Raw genomic sequence first — 16,249 nt, 5'->3', positions numbered from 1 at the left:
CAGGTGTTGAAATGAACACTAGAAGCAGCACGCTGAAGAATGTGGTCCCTTCTTCCCACTGTCTTCTGCTTTGCCACCAGAGGCACTCCTTTCTAGTGGCACATTCTGCTCCTTCTCCCTTGTTACATAACTCCCCCACCATCCTACTCTACCCCAATCTCCTTCCCCTCCCCACCCCCAAAAAGAAAGAATTAATTATCCAAGATTTCTGCTCATGCAACCCACATATCTTTTGGCACTGCAGTGTTGAGATATCAATGGATTCCAGGTGGTTTGTATCTCTGCATACACAAGCAGAGACAGCGCAAGGCCATTTACTTCAAGTGCCCAGAACCATCCACAAGGAAGAACTGGTAGTTAGTGGGCAGATGAGTTTTCCTCATGATCTGGAGAGTAAATTTCCACAGTGAGTGGAGTTACAAATATTCATAATTTGAGAACTGAGCCAATCAACGCTCTGGTAGGTAGAAGCTATAAAACAGGAGTATGAGACCACCCAGGTGGACTCAGTAGATAATCCTGAGGATGCTGTATCTTTCTTCATGCTGCTGTGTAATCCTGGAATAGTCTCCTTTCTATATGCCAGGAACAACTCCTTCCCTCATGAAATACTCCTTCTATTTCCCTTGGAGAGCTTTGTGCATGTACTCTGAACAGCCACTTGAGTGGCTAAGACCAACATTCTGAACAAGCCAGAAAAAAAAAGAAGCCCTAAAGAGCCAAAAGATGACTGCAATTGAATCTGTGTGTCATGGGGTTGACTCACCAGGAGGGGATTAGCTCCTTCCAGGGCTGCGTCCCTCTTCTGCTGCTCATTGCACATCCTACTTCTGCTCTGTCTCTGCAACCCCAGCTGCTCTTTCTTCATGGAGGAAGGCCAAGTCACTATCCATATTTCCCACTTCTGGGGTATCAAAAGCCTTCTGCACTAACCATCTCAGGCAGTCTTCCCATGCACTGCCCTGATGATGCCATTACATTAGTGGCCAGTAGGGGAACCCTGGCCTGCCCACCCACTACTCCAGGTTCTAGTCCAGGGACCCTACATGTGGCAACTCTGGCCTGCTTCTCCTCAGACCCTGTTGCTGCTTCCCTGGACTCCTTCCTGCAGCTTCTGGCTCCCCCCGAATGTATCGGCTCAAACACCCTCACTCCTAGGGAGTAAGTGCAGACAAATGAACTCCATTGACCTTCAAACACAACTCCCCACTCCCAGGCAATAACTACAGCCTACTTTGGAACAACCCTTTTCTGCTGTCAACTTCCTGTCTTTATAAATCCAACCCAGCTGTTCCCCCAGTTGGACTTCATCAGCAAATTAGGCCTTAGCACAACCTGGCTTCCCTCCAGGTATGGCCTATAGGTTAATTAGCCTAATTTACCCCTGTAGGCCTTGTGTGAGATGGACAACTCACCACGCTGTACTACTCAGTCATATTCACATTATAAATACTACCATGTTCTATGCAAGGTACAGAATGATAGGCAGAGGAACAAGGTCAAATACTTACTTCACCCAAAGTAATAGGAACTGAGTTTGTCAAAGTGAAAGGAAGAGCCCATATATAAATATGGTTTCATTAAGAACAATGCAGATTCAATGGTTATAGCAGAATGGGGGGGAAAAAAACCTCACCTCATTATGCAATCTAGATTTTCTATTGTTCTGAGAACAGTAGGAAAATGACAGCAAAATAAGGGCTGAAAAAAACATTATCCTCTCTGATCCTCTAGCAAGGGGACAAGATCTATTTCCTGGAATGCATAGATTCACTGTATATTCTAAATTCAGTACCCAGAACTAGCACTGACAGTAATGGGAGTTCAACTCAGGGAATAAGTGAAGACTGCACAGGGAGGTGCAGAGGTGAAGGGCCTGGGAATGATGAGAGAAAAGATCCAGAAAGCCAATGTGAAGGGAAGATAGTGATAATGATTTGTATTGCACGTGCTGGAAGAATAAGGATAATGACCACTGGTTAGGATTCTAGGATGTGATCTCCAAGATCCAGGTTTGTTTCTCAGCTCTGCCACAGGCTTCTTGTTTGACCTTGGGCAAGTCACTTAGTCTCTCAGTGCCTCAGCTCACCCTCCATACAACGGGAATAATAGCACTGCCTTACTGTATGGGGGTTGTGAGGATAACTACATTAAAGATTGTCTGGGGCTAACACATTACAATAATAGGAGATGCCTAAGTACCAAATATAACAAATAAGCTGCCAATTGGCTCATTGTATGCCCCAGTGTATAATGTTATTCCATTATTCGGTTTAAAAAACGAGTCAGCAGAGTTAGTGCAATATTAAGTTTGACAAGCAGGTCAGGACACAATAAAAATTAAACAAGTGCAACATTAAATCAGTCACATTTGATATTTTTGATACTCATCACATGAACCATGTTGTATCCATTTTTGTTAAGGACTCTCATTACCTTCAGTGACAGGTCTAGATGCCAAATGAGGGCTGGATCTGACCCATGAAAAGATCTGACATCTTTTATTTATCCAGGAAAACAGGGATTGAAAATACTCCCTTTGTGACACGGCAATTAACATGCACCAAAAAAGGGAGTCCATTACACCAAAGACACAATTTCAAGCCCTCATCAACCCATCGTCTCTGCCTGCCTGTTGAAGTATGAGCGCTCGAGGCAGGGACAGTATTTTGTGTCTCATTCAGCCTTATCAGTAGATCTCAATAATTCCTTATTCCAGAGCTAATGGGCTTGCAGAACCACTAAAGCCTGCTTTTGTACTGGCATAACTATATTGGTTAAAGTGTGGTGTTTATCAGTACAACCGTTTGTGTGAACACAGTTATACTGGTATAAACGTTCCTTATACCAGTATAGTTTATTGCTATCTTCTTAGGCCTGGTCTACACTAGGAGTTTATGTCGAATTTAGCAGTGTTAATTCGACTTAACCGTGCACCCGTCCACACCAGGAAGCTAATTAGTTCGACCTAGAGGGCTCTTTAGTTCGAATTCTGTACTCCTCCCCGACGAGGGGAGTAGCGCTAAATTCGACATGGCTATGTCGAATTAGGCTATGTGTGGATGGAAATCGACCTTAGTAGCTCCGGGAGCTATCCCACAGTGCACCACTCTGTTGACGCTCTGGACAGCAGTCCGAGCTTGGATGTTCTGACCAGCCACACAGGAAATGCCCAGGGAAAATTTGACACGCTCCGGCGCCTTGTGGATGTTCTGCAGGACCGCAGGCAGGAGGACAGAGCCCCCCTGCACTGTATCTGCAACCGCCCTCCCCCGCCACAAAGTCCCAAACCCCCCTCACCCAAAGTAACAAGAAGGAGGGGCGACAGGGGCCGTGAAAACTGTCACTGCACCCCTGCAGAGTGCACAAATACAAGAAGGCTCTCTTTCCCTAAATGTTGAGAAGTCCTTCCCTTCCTGGCTCACCGAAGCCCCAATCCCAGTTTCATCCCCTAACTGTGTAGTTGATTATTAAAAGTAGTTTGCTGTTAATTACTATTTCCGTCAAGTTTTTCTACAGAAGACTGTCTGTGAAGGGGGTGGGGAAGGGGGTTGTTAATTGCATAGGACAGTCACCTTTACCAGGGTACAGACACGGGGGCAGGATCAACAGCAGGTCATACACACAGTGCAGTCAGTAGGCACCCTGGTCAGTCTGGGAGGTGTTTTCCATGTTGTGTGTGGGTGGGGGGGGTACGTGACTTTGTGGCATGGGAGGGCGGTTACAGAACTTATGCAGCAGTCCTTGTCCCGGACCACAGAGCCACGCAGCAGGGGAATCTGTAACCGTCCTCCCCCGCCACAAGGTCACATAGCCCCCGCACACAGAGTCCCGAAAAGGAGGGATGGCAGGCTCCATTGAAACAACCAGTCCGGCACTGCAGACCGCTCTAGGAGCAGGAGCCTATCATTCCCCGAGTGTAGAAGCGGTGTTAACATCACTGCACACCCTACCCACCACAGTCTGCATCCCTGTTTCAACCCTTTAATGCAAATTCATTAATAAAGAAAACGTTGTTAATTAACAATGTTCCATTAACTTTATTTTTAAACATGTGTTGGAAGGGGGGAAACGTGGTGAACGGGGTATGTAACCGCAGAAGAAAATCAACAGTAACTGAAGCAGGGGCAGGTTCAGGTCCTCTGTAAAGAAACTGAACAGTCACAGGTTACCCTGCTCCCTGAGGAACCTAGCTTTCAAAGCCTCCTGGATGCACAGCGCTTCCCTCTGGGCTCTTCTAATTGCATGGCTGTCTGGCTGAGCATAATCAGCAGCCAGGCGATTTGCCTCAACCTCCCATCCCGCCATAAAGGTCTCCCCCTTGCTCTCACAGAGATTGTGGAGCACACAGCAAGCTGCATTAACAATGGGGATATTGGTTTCGCTGAGATCCGAAAGAGTCAGTAAGCTCCTCCATCTCCCCTTGAGACGTCCGAAAGCACGTTGAATGATGACAGTTACCCAAGACCACCCTCGACACATTTTTCCCCCCAGCATGCATTGTGGGGAAATCCCAGAATTCAAATGGGCAGCGGGGACTGCGGGAACTGTGGGATAGCTTCCCACAGTGCACCGCTTCCAATGTCGACGCTTGCCCCGTTAGTGTGGACTCACAAAGTCGAATTAGTGTCCTTAGTGTGGACACACAAATTTGACTTTGTAAGGTCGATTCCACAAATTCGAATTAAGTTAAATCGAACTAATCTGGTAGTGTAGACATACCCTTAGACAGGAAAAAGTTATACCGACATAAACCATTTTATACCAGTACAACTGCATCCAAAGTATGTGGGGGTATTGTTTTAAATATACCAGCACAGCAAAACTGATCCAACTTGTCAGCAAATGAAGCCTTTAGCATCTTGCTTCCTTTTACAAACTCCACCATCCATTGCTCCAAGTGTCTGGACTAACTAGCTACTCCCATATGCAAAATACATCCATCTTTTGAGTTTGTAGCTGACAGTTAACGGTATTTTCTACTGTGCACACTCAGCCCTGCATTTCCAAAACATTTGTAACTTTGCTTTTTCAGAGCAACATTTTTCTTCCATGTGAACAGCACACATACCGCCCATTAAGGCCAACTCATGAGCCAACTCTGAAAGGTCAAAGTATTGATGTTTTTCAGTTATCTAAGCAAAGAAAATGATGAGATTCTTAAAAACAAAACAAAGCAAATACATGCTGGGTAGGTGTGTGTGTTTTTAGCCTCTGATAACTCAAGAAACAAATTAAGGGGTTTTGCTCAAATGTAAAAATTCACCTTCACATAGAGACTCTAGCTTTGAAAAGAATTCTTGGTTTTATTGCCATGGGATTTCTAGTAAGAAATAGGAGTACTTGTGGCACCTTAAAGACTAACAAATTTATTTTAGCATGAGCTTTTGTGAGCTACAGCTCACTTCTTCGGATGCATAGAATGGAACATACAGACAGGAGATAAATAGCTACTCTGCCACAATGTTTAAACAGTATAGGGAAAGCAGGATGGAAAAGGTTTGGAAACAGTAATTACCCACTCAGGCACTATCCCAAAAGAATAACTCCTCTTCCTCTTTTCTGCTGCTGACTCCTTAAAAGGCCTAGGTCGTTATCCCTTCATTGTATGCTAACTGCATCACGGCTCTTCAAGAAGCCAATCCCAGTCTACCTAGAGGCTTTCCTAGGGGAAGCTCGCACGACTCTCCTGCCTTATTTGGGAAACCTTCACTCTGCAAGGTCTTGGCACAGCCTCAATAGCCAAGGAACCTTTTGCGGACCTGGAGTTTTGACAAAGATCGAGTGAGACAGGCCCTCAAATAATGAGTCCTCAGCCCTGGTGAGAAACAGAAATAAAGAGGGGAATGCACGCTACCGCGGCCCCGTGAGAACACCCTCGCGGGACTGGAGTCCTGGCTGCTAGGCGAGCCCTTCTCCAGGCAGCGAGAGACAGGCCCACAAACGCACGGTAAAAGTTTGCACACAAGATGCACGAACTCCCGCACTTCGGAGCCAAGCGGGGCTAAGTTCCGCTCCGTTCCGCCGCCACTAGTGGCGCGTCCGCACCCCGCAGGGAGGGAAGGAGGCGGCGCTGTCCACTGATTGGCCTATAGCCTCATACATATTCAAATTAGCCAGTCCATTGAGCTTTCCCGGCAGCGCCGGACTTCCCCTCTCCCCGCCCCGGCGCTCCATATGCGGCGAGATGACCCGCGGACTGGATCGGCTGCTGTTGCATAGTCAATCAGCCCCGCCCCTCCAGGGCTGCCTGGGGGAGTGGGAATAAAGTCAGATAGCGGATCTGGCAGCAAAAGGAAAACGAGGGGGAAAAATACTCGCAAGAAAGTTTCCTGCTAACTTTGCAGCCGCGGCAGCAGCTATGCCCGTGCGGTGCGGTGCCTCGGGGCTAGCGGGGCTCGGATCGCCTTAGGGAGGGGAGGGAGGGGGAGAGACAAAAGTGTGGGGCTGGCCGGATTAAAGCAAAATAAAGAGCAGCACCCCTCCCCCTAAGCGAGAAGAACCCAGCAGAAGCGCGTGGGGTGGAGAAAACATCCCGGGGAGAGCTGACCGGAGGCAGTGAGCGAGGAGCGGAGGGAGGGGGCACAGAGAGACCCAGGCAGGCGGCAGAGTTTGGGGGAAAGATGAGCTTGTTGTCAGCCATAGACACCAGTGCTGCTTCTGTCTACCAGCCTGCCCAGCTCCTCAACTGGGTCTATCTGTCGCTGCAAGACACCCACCAGGCCAGCGCCTTTGATGCCTTCAGACCCGAGCCCTCTTCTTCCCAGCACCCCGATCTCAGCTACACCAAGAACAGCCCGGAGCTGGGCTCGTCCCTCAATTCCAGCTATCTGAACAGCTTCTTCCAGCTCCAGAGGAACGAGGTAGGTGCCTTTCCCCCAGTGCCTGCCGAGTGGGATCGCTAGGTTGGGTTCAATAGTTGCACACAGAGTCTGAGCTGAGCCAGGAGGGGGGACAGTATCTCTGCGGCCAGAGGAGCCGAGCTGCAATCTGTGATCACTTTGCAAAAGAATCGCAGAAAGTTCACTCTGAAATTTAGCCCCAACCGCCATGATGTTTGAGAAGTTTTTCCCATTTTTCTAGAGTTGGATTCCTGTTATTTTAAACAAAAGCTGTCCGGATCAAAGGGAGCCTTTGCTTTTAATAGTTTTTGTAAAGTACGGGGCAGTACTTAAGAGCTGGAGAAAGAGTTCCCTTCTTTTAAGTCCGTGAAAAATAATCAGTGCAGGTTCTTTAACCAGTAATCCTGGTTTGTCGCTCCAGTTTCGGATCTTGCCCTAAAGCCCTCAGTTTTGTTGGAAATGGCTTTTTATTTTTCCAACCAGTAAAAATGCAACTTTAGCCTGTAACTTTCTGCTGTTGCTGATGTTGCCAAGTCTGCGCAAATGAACCGTGCTCGGCATTGTGTTCAGATGGGAATGCAACCAACGTTGTAACAAAGTTTATTTCACTTTCAGGTTGGGGGGTGCGTGGGGGAAATTACCGTTTGCTTCTGTGGGGGAGGTATGGCCTATATTTAAATTATATATCTATTTAAACCCCCTCCCCCCGGAGTGTGCTCGGCCCACAACTTCTGTTGACAATCTGGTAAACGATTACACTGATTTATTTGCATTGCTATCACGGAGCTGAACCAGATACGGTAGAACAACTAATAACGGGAGAGGGTGGGGGAGGTGGAGGGGAAGGGAAAGGACAACAAATACATTGTAACATTTTAAGTCAGTGAAATTACTGAAGTTCAAAACATCCCTCTCATGCTTAAAAATAGGACTGGAAATAATAAACTGGTAATACAGGATAACATTGTTAGATACAGATCTTGTTTAAATAAATACCTTGCAGATGGTAGAACTGAAGCTGAACATTTTAATCAATAATGATGGGAGACTGAAAACATTGGGATTGTTTACTTTAGAAAAGAGGTGATGAAGGGATGTGATAAAAGTACATAAAATAATGGTCTACAGCAGAATCTTCTGTTCTCCTTGTCTCATACCACAAGAAAAAGGGAACAGTCAATGACATTAAAAACTGATAAGGGAAATCTGTTGTGTGGGGAAGTATTTAAACTGTGGAACTCACTGACACATGGAATCCCAGAGGCCAAGAACTTAATATTTAAAAAGGGTTTGGCAATTTATATGGGTATCAAGAATATGGCAAAAATTGTTAAAGAGATATAAAACCTCCTGTTTCAGGTTTTAAGACCCTCTCTAATTACTAGCGATCAGGAGAACCCCTAAGGTGGGGTCATTCTTGCACTTTCACCTGATGCTGGCCACTGTAGAAGACAGGATACTGGAGTAGATGGACATTGAGTCCAATGCAGTATGGCAATTCTTAGGTAATGGGGTTTCAGAACATTCCTGAAGCCTAGGAACAGGTTAAAATGAGCTCCCACTTTAAAGTATAGGACTCTTTTTTATTTTGGCACAGGGACCAAAGCTAAGGAATCTTCAGTTAAAGTCAGCAGACAGTTTTTGGCATAATTTTATTAATGGGTTACTACTGATGCGATTAAGAACCACCACCAAGGAAACAAGTTTAAACATCAGTCAGACTTTATTTAATAATGGAATGTTTTGCAGAAGCACTGTAGTCCCAAATGGACACATCTGCTATTTTTCCAAAGGAAGTTATTCAACATTCAGAAGTTCCATGTCCAAATTCGTATTCAGTGTAATTCCTTTAAAAAGGTAAAAAAATGCAGAATTCAAAAGCACATTGTTCTGTTAGTCAGCAGGCAGTGGGAGTCAAATACAGAACTGCACACCTGTCAGTTCCAAGTTGACAGATATTGTCATTTTGCATTTGAGTTGCACACATTCTGGTTTCGAGACAGAGCTAAGAATTCAGAGTTTCAGTCTTCGTAGACTCTCTCATTAGGGGGTTGATAACACTGTGCAGCTCAGCATTTGCTAATGTTCAAATCCATTCTGTTCAGAGTCAGGTATTTTCCCCCTAATGTAAAACTAGCCAACAGTAATGTGTGGCTGCAGCTAGGGAGGCTGGGAAATAGTGTCCTAGGAACAGAGCCCTTGGTGGAGATTTTTGGTCTTTCTAGGGTTCCCTCTTTCTGTTCCCACTGTATGATTTGTAACTAGGGTTTCATCCTTCTTTCTATCAGAAACATCACCCTCTGCCTTCTGGGAAATATTTCTCTCCAGTTCTTTCTCTACATCCAAAACCTATTCTCACCAACTCTACTTCAAGGCTCAGTCCCTAGGTTTACTAGGCCACTTCCAGATGGCTGCTTCTGTTGTATGTTGCAAACCACAACTTTATCAACCCCATCTTCACTAAGCACTCATGGTGAGTCTGACAGCTACATTTACCTGTGCTACATGTCTGCTAAGGCCCCCACTCAGGTAGGGCACATGCAGGGAAAGGGATAGTTCAGTGGTTTGAGCATTGGCCTACTAAACCCAGGGTTGTGATCTGGGGCAAAAAAAAAAAATTTAAAAAAAATCAGTACTTGGTCCTGCTAGTGAAGGCAGGGGGCTGGACTCAATGACCTTTCAGGGTCCCTTCCAGCTCTATGAGATATATTATTATTAGATGCAACTGTGTTTTACTCCTTTCACTCTTGTAACAACTTCCTAAAGCACTTCAGTCACATCAGCTGAGAATGCAAACACTGTACAAAGTCTGTAGGATTCAACATCCAGGTAACATGGAGCCATGATTCCATGAGGATATTTCATATTTACAAAGGATCAAGCTTGTTTGCAATTTTCACAAATGCATTCTCCTGCTTCTAACTGCAATTGAGCAGAGCACACAGTTGATCTGAGGCACTTTTTAAATTTCACATTAGTGTGTCTGTTGTACTTGTTAATCAATAATTTGCACTTCTACAGCATGTTTCATTTAAGAATCACCAAAGAATTTAAACATGCCGTAGCTCAAAAAAGCGCAAGTCAATACACTTCTCCACACGGTCCAGAAGTTGGAAGCTTGAATGTTTCTTGGCAGGAGAGACCCCAAGAGGATTTCTTCCAATGTCATATTCTTAATTCTTGAAATTCTAATGTCTGTTTTTGTCAACAGTTTCAAATGCCATTAAGTACATACTTAGTAGTTAGACTGTTTACAATTATTTTTGGGAGTAATGGTGCCGTATATTTCTTTTACATCAAGTGGGTTCGTGTGATGCCTTTGGAACACAAATAGCTTTCCAAAGTTAAACTGTTAACTGTTTTTAATATAGTGCTTACTTTGGTTGGTGTTTTTTCGTCCTAGTTTTGAACTGGCTTGGCTTAGCCTCAGGCTGAGCTGTGACAATGATTGACGCATAGCTTGTACACAATATTTGGAAAGTGACCTAATGAGAGGCCAAAATAGCAACAGATTGAGAAATGACAGGATCATAGGGAATATAATAAGCATGTGTACACCATGTTGTCATCCAGTTGAAAAATTTTCAGAGGAGAGTGCTTGGAAAAGTAGACAGCTCATGAAAAGTTGCTATTATACAGGACTTGCAAGTCTGCATGGCAGTGCCTGTGTATGTGACTTGCATGCTGACCAAAGGAACTGGACAGAAAAAAAAATGCAGGCATCCACAAAATACTCTTGCACTTAACCAAGATTTTTGTCCTCCAGACTTTTTTCCACTACACTGGATGCCTTCTAGATAAACATGATGACTATAGCTGTTTGGTGCATAAAAGCCCCTTGTACCAACAAAAAGGCAACAATAAAAGGTTTAAACAGTATATTGACAATGAATGTTTTGTTCCAGCTGGGAGACTCATTTTACAAAACAGACCTGGTTTAAATAAAATTTTACTGGAGCATTTATTGCCCAAGATATGAAATAAAGGCATTTTGGAACACAACGATGCTATTGAACTCAACTTAACTTTCATTATAACCTCATTCTTTGGAGCCAAGTATTTGAAGTTTGTTGTAGGATTGCTTACAAGGGATTTAATGTATTTGAGAGTCAGCCAGGTAACTGTGTCAGTAAGTGGTATAATTGAGAAACCTAGGATAATGGTGTGTATAATCAGGCGCAGACTCACCCGGTGGTGCCTCCTGCTGGTCATCTCCAGGAATTAGCTCTTTGACCCAGGCGCGCCCTCTGTCAGCCGGTGATCCGCTACTACTACTGGCCCCCCATGTCCCTCCCAGGACCGCGGTGCCCCTTTAACTGGGTGCTGGCCCCTGGCAGTACCCCCACAGTTCTGGGTCTCCCCCTCCCAGGGGAATCCCCACCCACTATCTCCACTTTGCCTCAGTCTTGGCTACTGCCCAGTCTCCATCTAGCCCCTGTTCAGTGGGGCACACTGCAGTGTAAATGCCACTCATCACCAGCAAGGGGGGTTTTGGACCTGCTGCCTCTGCCTACTCATGGGCTGTCCCTGCAACCCAGTACCTAACAGGCCTTACCAGGCCTGCAGCCTGGGGCTTTCCTAGGCCAGAGCTCCCTGGCTCCCTTGGCCTTTCCCCAGCCCTGCTCCACTCCAGATACCTGGTTAACCTCCCTGCAGCCAGGCCCTTTTCTCTCTGAACACAGAGAGAGATTGTTGAGCTCCTAGCTCCCAGCCTCTTATATAGGGCCAGCTGAGGCCTGATTGGGGCGTGGCCCAGCTGTGGCTGCTTCCTCAATCAGCCTAGTAGCTGCTTTCCCTGCCACAGCCCTCTCCCAGGGCTGTTTAAAGCTCTTCAGGGCAAGAGCGGGGTAACCACCCCACTACAGTATGGCAGACCCTTCACTTCCTCACCCTCGTGTCCCGCCCCGACACCAAGTGGCGGGACCTCTTGCCACCTGTGGAGGGTGAGGAGCCCCGGTGGGCCAGCCTGTACTCCACCCTGGTCCCAAGGCCCGCCGGGGATATCAGCTGGCGGCTCCTTCACGGGGCCGTGAGCACGGACGTGTACTTAGAGCGGTTCACCCCTGTCCCGGACACCTGCCCCTTCTGCGGCGTGAGGGAGACCCTGGCGCATGTTTACCTAGAGTGCGCCAGGTTGCAGCCCCTATACCGGCTCCTCACCGACATTCTGTTACGTTTCTGGCTGCACTTTTCCCCTCACCTCCTTCTCCACGCACTCCCTATCCGTGGCCCCACAAAGTCGCGGGACCTCCTGGTCAACCTCCTCCTCGCCCTGGCTAAAATGGCCATCTACGCGACCAGGGAGAGGCAATTGGCCACTGGAGACTCCTGCGACTGTGGGGCTTGTTTCCGATCCTTAGTCCGTTCACATCTCCGGGCGGAGTTCCTCTGGGCGGCGTCCGCTGGCTCCCTTGATGCCTTCGAGGAGCAGTGGGCGCTGTCCGGGGTTCTCTGCTCGGTGTCCCCGTCAGGCTCCCTCCTTTTGACCCTTTGACCGCACTCCTGTCCCTGTTCTTTTATTAGCTGTCCCCCGAAATCAGTTGGGTTTTGAGGTCCTGTAGATCCTCCCCTTAGGCTTGGGGGGGATCCTTTAGCAGTGGGCAGGCTTCCACCCGCCCACTTCTCGGAACCCAGTAGGTACAGTATGGCAGATTTATATGTTGTTTTCCATACTCACTTTCAACAGGCTGCCTACCAAATTGGTACAGAATTTGGTCATGTCGTGATAGCCATCATTATGTAGGGACAAACTTGACTTAAAGTTCAGTGTCCTAACTCCAGCAGAGGCCAATACCTATACTTGAGAGGAAGCACCATGTCTTTACGATACACCATCATGTCTTTATGATACACAACCATTTGTGCAGTGCTGTACATGGCACTGGAGAGAGGGGAATTCCTTCCAGTAACTTCTGCAACAGCCCTGCTACATCTGGTCTATTTACCGTTATTTTAACATGCATAACTGCAAGTATTTACTGATTATAACAGTGTAACTAGAGGATAATTTGATACCCTGTGACCTCCCAGATCAAACTTCTTACAGACAAGGAAGAACCAATTGGTAATGAGAAAACATGAGCTACATGAATTCACCATTGTAAGGAATGGATTCACCAATTTAGAAAGGCAGTTTATTTGTGGGGAGGCAGGGGAATTAAGAAATCTAATGGATGTCCTGTGGAAAGTAGTACTAACACTTTCCCTGACCGGGAAAACCGAGAGGTGTGCTGCTTGCAAGGGGCTAGGATTCAAGATGTGATGGAGAGACTGCCGAGACTCATCAAGCCCTCAGATCGCTACCTGCTTCTCCACGTGGGCACCAATGATACTGCCAAGAATGACCTTGAGCGTATCACTGCAGACTACGTGGCTCTGGGAAGAAGGATAAAGGAGTTTGAGGCGCAAGTGGTGTGCTCGTCTATCCTCCCTGTGGCAGGAAAAGGCCAGGGTAGAGACCGTCGAATTGTGGAAATCAACGAATGGCTACGCAGATGGTGTCGGAGAGAAGGGTTTAGATTCTTTGACCATGGGATGGTCTTCCAAGAAGAAGGATTGCTAGGCAGAGACGGGCTCCACCTCACGAAGAGAGGGAAGAGCATCTTTGCAAGCAGGCTGGCTAACCTAGTGAGGAGGGCTTTAAACTAGGTTCACCGGGGGAAGGAGACCAAAGCCCCGAGGTAAGTGGGGAAGTGAGATATCGGGAGAAAGCACAAGTAGGTGAGTGCAAGAGGGGAGGGCTCCAGCCCCATACTGGGACACCAGGATGATCAGTGAGTTATCTTACATGCCTATACACAAATGCAAGAAGCCTGGGGAACAAGCAGGGAGAACTACAAGTCCTGGCACAGTCAAGGAATTATGATGTAATTGGAATAACAGAGACTTGGTGGGATAACTCACATGATTGGAGTACTGTCATGGATGGATATAAACTGTTCAGGAAGGATAGGCAGGGCAGAAAAGGAGGGGGAGTTGTGTTGTATGTACGAGAGTAGTATGACTGCTCAGAGCTCCAGTACGAAACTGCAGAAAAACCTGAGAGTCTCTGGATTAAATTTAGAAGTATGAACAACAAGGGTGATGTCGTGGTGGGAGTCCGCTACAGACCACCAGACAAGGGGGATGAGGTGGACGAGGCTTTCTTCCAGCAACTAACAGAAGTTGCTAGATCACAGGCCCTGGTTCTCATGGGTGACTTTAATCACCCCGATATCTGCTGGGAGAGCAATACAGCAGTGCACAGACAATCCAGGAAGTTTCTGGAAAGTGTAGGGGACAATTTCCTGGTGCAAGTGCTGGAGGAACCAACTAGGGGAAAAGCTCTTCTTGACCTGCTGCTCACAAACAGGGAAGAAATAGTAGAGGAAGCAATAGTGGATGGGAACCTGGGAGGCAGTGACCATGAGATGGTCGAGTTCAGGATCCTAATACAAGGAAGAAAGGAGAGCAGTAGAACAGAGACCCTGGACTTCAGAAAAGCAGACTTCGACTCCCTCAGGGAACTGATGGGCAAGGTCCCCTGGGAGAATAACATGACGGGGAAAGGAGTCGAGGAAAGCTGGCTGTATTTTAAAGAATCCTTATTGAGGTTGCAGGAACAAACCATCCCAATGTGTAGGAAGAAAAGTAAATATGGCAGGTGACCAGCTTGGCTTAACAGTGAAATCCTTGCTCGTCTTAAACACAAAAAAACAGCTTACAAGAAGTGGAAGATTGGACAAATAACCGGGGAGGAGTATAAAAGTATCGCTCAGGCATGCAGGAGTGAAATTAGGAAGGCCAAATCACACTTGGAGTTGCAGCTAGCCGGAGATGTTAGGAGTAACAAGAAGGGTTTCTTCAGGTATGTTAGCAACAAGAAGAAAGTCAAGGAAAGTGTGGGCCCCTTGCTGAATGAGGGAGGGAACCTAGTGACAGAGGATGGGGAGAAAGCTAGTGTATTCAATGCTTTTTTTGCCTCTGTCTTCACAGACAAGGTCAGCTCCCAGACAGCTGCACTCTGCAGCACGGTATGGGGAGGAGGTGACCAGCTCTCTGTGGAGAAAGAAGTAGTTCGGGACTATTTAGAAAAGCTGGATGAGCACAAGTCCATGGGGCCGGATGCGCTGCATCTGAGGGGTTGGCCGATGAGATTGCAGAGCCATTGGCCATTATCTTTGAAAAATCATGGCGATCGGGGGAGGTCCCGGATGACTGGAAAAGTGCCCATCGTTAAAAAAGGGAAGAAGGAAGATCCAGAGAACTACAGGCCAGTCAGTCTCACCTCAGTCCCTGGAAAAATCATGGAACAGGTCCTCAAGGAATCAATTCTGAACCACTTAAAGGAGGGGGAAGTGATCAGGAACAGTCAGCATGGATTCACCAAGGGCAAGTCATGCCTGACTAACCTAATTGCCTTCTATGATGAGATAACCAGCTCTGTGGATGAGGGGAAAGCAGTGGATGTGCTATTTCTGGACTTTAGCAAAGCTTTTGATACAGTCTCCCACAGTATTCTTGCCAGCAAGTTAAAGAAGTCTGGGCTGGATGAATGGACGGTAAGGTGGATAGAAAACTGGCTAGATGGTCGGGCTCAATGGGTAGTGATCAATGGTTCCATGTCTAGTTGGTAGCCGGTATCAAGTGGAGTGCCCCAAGGGTCGGTGCTGGGACCGGTTTTGTTCAATATCTTCATTAATGATCTGGAGGATGGTGTGGACTGCACCCTTAGCAAATTTGCAGATGACACTAAACTGGGAGGAGTGGTTGATGCGCTGGAGGGTAGGGATAGGATACAGAGGGACCTAGACAAATTAGAGGATTGGGCCAAAAGAAATATGATGAGGTTCAACAAGGACAAGTGCAGAATCCTGCATTTAGGACGGAAGAATCCCATGCACTGCTATAGACTAGGGACCGAATGGCTGGGCAGCAGTTCTGCAGAAAGGGACCTAGGGGTTACGGTGGACGAAAAGCTGAATATGAGTCAACAGTGTGCCCTTGTTGCCAAGAAGGCTAATGGCATTTTGGGTTGTATAATTAGGGGCATTTCCAGCAGATCGAGGGATGTGCTCATTCCCCTCTATTCAGCACTGGTGAGGCCTCATTTGGAGTACTGTGTCCAGTTTTGGGCCCCACACTCCAAGAAGGATGTGGATAAATTGGAGAGAGTCCAGCGGAGGGCAACAAAAATGATTAGGGGGCTGGAGCACATGACTTACGAGGAGAGGCTGAGGGAACTGAGATTGTTTAGCCTGCAGAAGAGAAGAATGAGGGGGGATTTGATAGCTGCTTTCAACTACCTGAAAGGGGGTTCCAAAGAGGATGGATCTAGACTGTTCTCAGTGGTAGAAGATGACAGAACAAGGAGTAATGGTCTCAAGTTGCAGAGGGGGAGGTTTAGGTTGGACATTAGGAAAAACTTT

General features: G+C 47.0%; 1 protein-coding gene across 1 annotated transcript in view; it reads left to right on the top strand.

The window, feature by feature from the left end:
* Positions 1-6,305: 6,305 nt before the first annotated feature.
* Positions 6,306-16,249, top strand: part of ZCCHC24 (zinc finger CCHC-type containing 24) — a 166,489-nt gene continuing 156,545 nt past the window's right edge. Inside the window, exon 1 of the mRNA XM_045024083.1 lies at positions 6,306-6,863. Within this exon, the coding sequence (XP_044880018.1) occupies positions 6,624-6,863 (240 nt within the window). The 5' untranslated portion in view covers positions 6,306-6,623. The remainder of the gene's footprint in view (positions 6,864-16,249) is intronic.

The sequence above is a fragment of the Mauremys mutica genome, chromosome 7 (genome assembly GCF_020497125.1).
Source record: "Mauremys mutica isolate MM-2020 ecotype Southern chromosome 7, ASM2049712v1, whole genome shotgun sequence".
NCBI classification, from domain to species: Eukaryota; Metazoa; Chordata; order Testudines; family Geoemydidae; genus Mauremys; species Mauremys mutica.
Note: the sequence above shows the minus strand (reverse complement) of the source record. Positions and strands in the feature narration are given on the sequence as shown.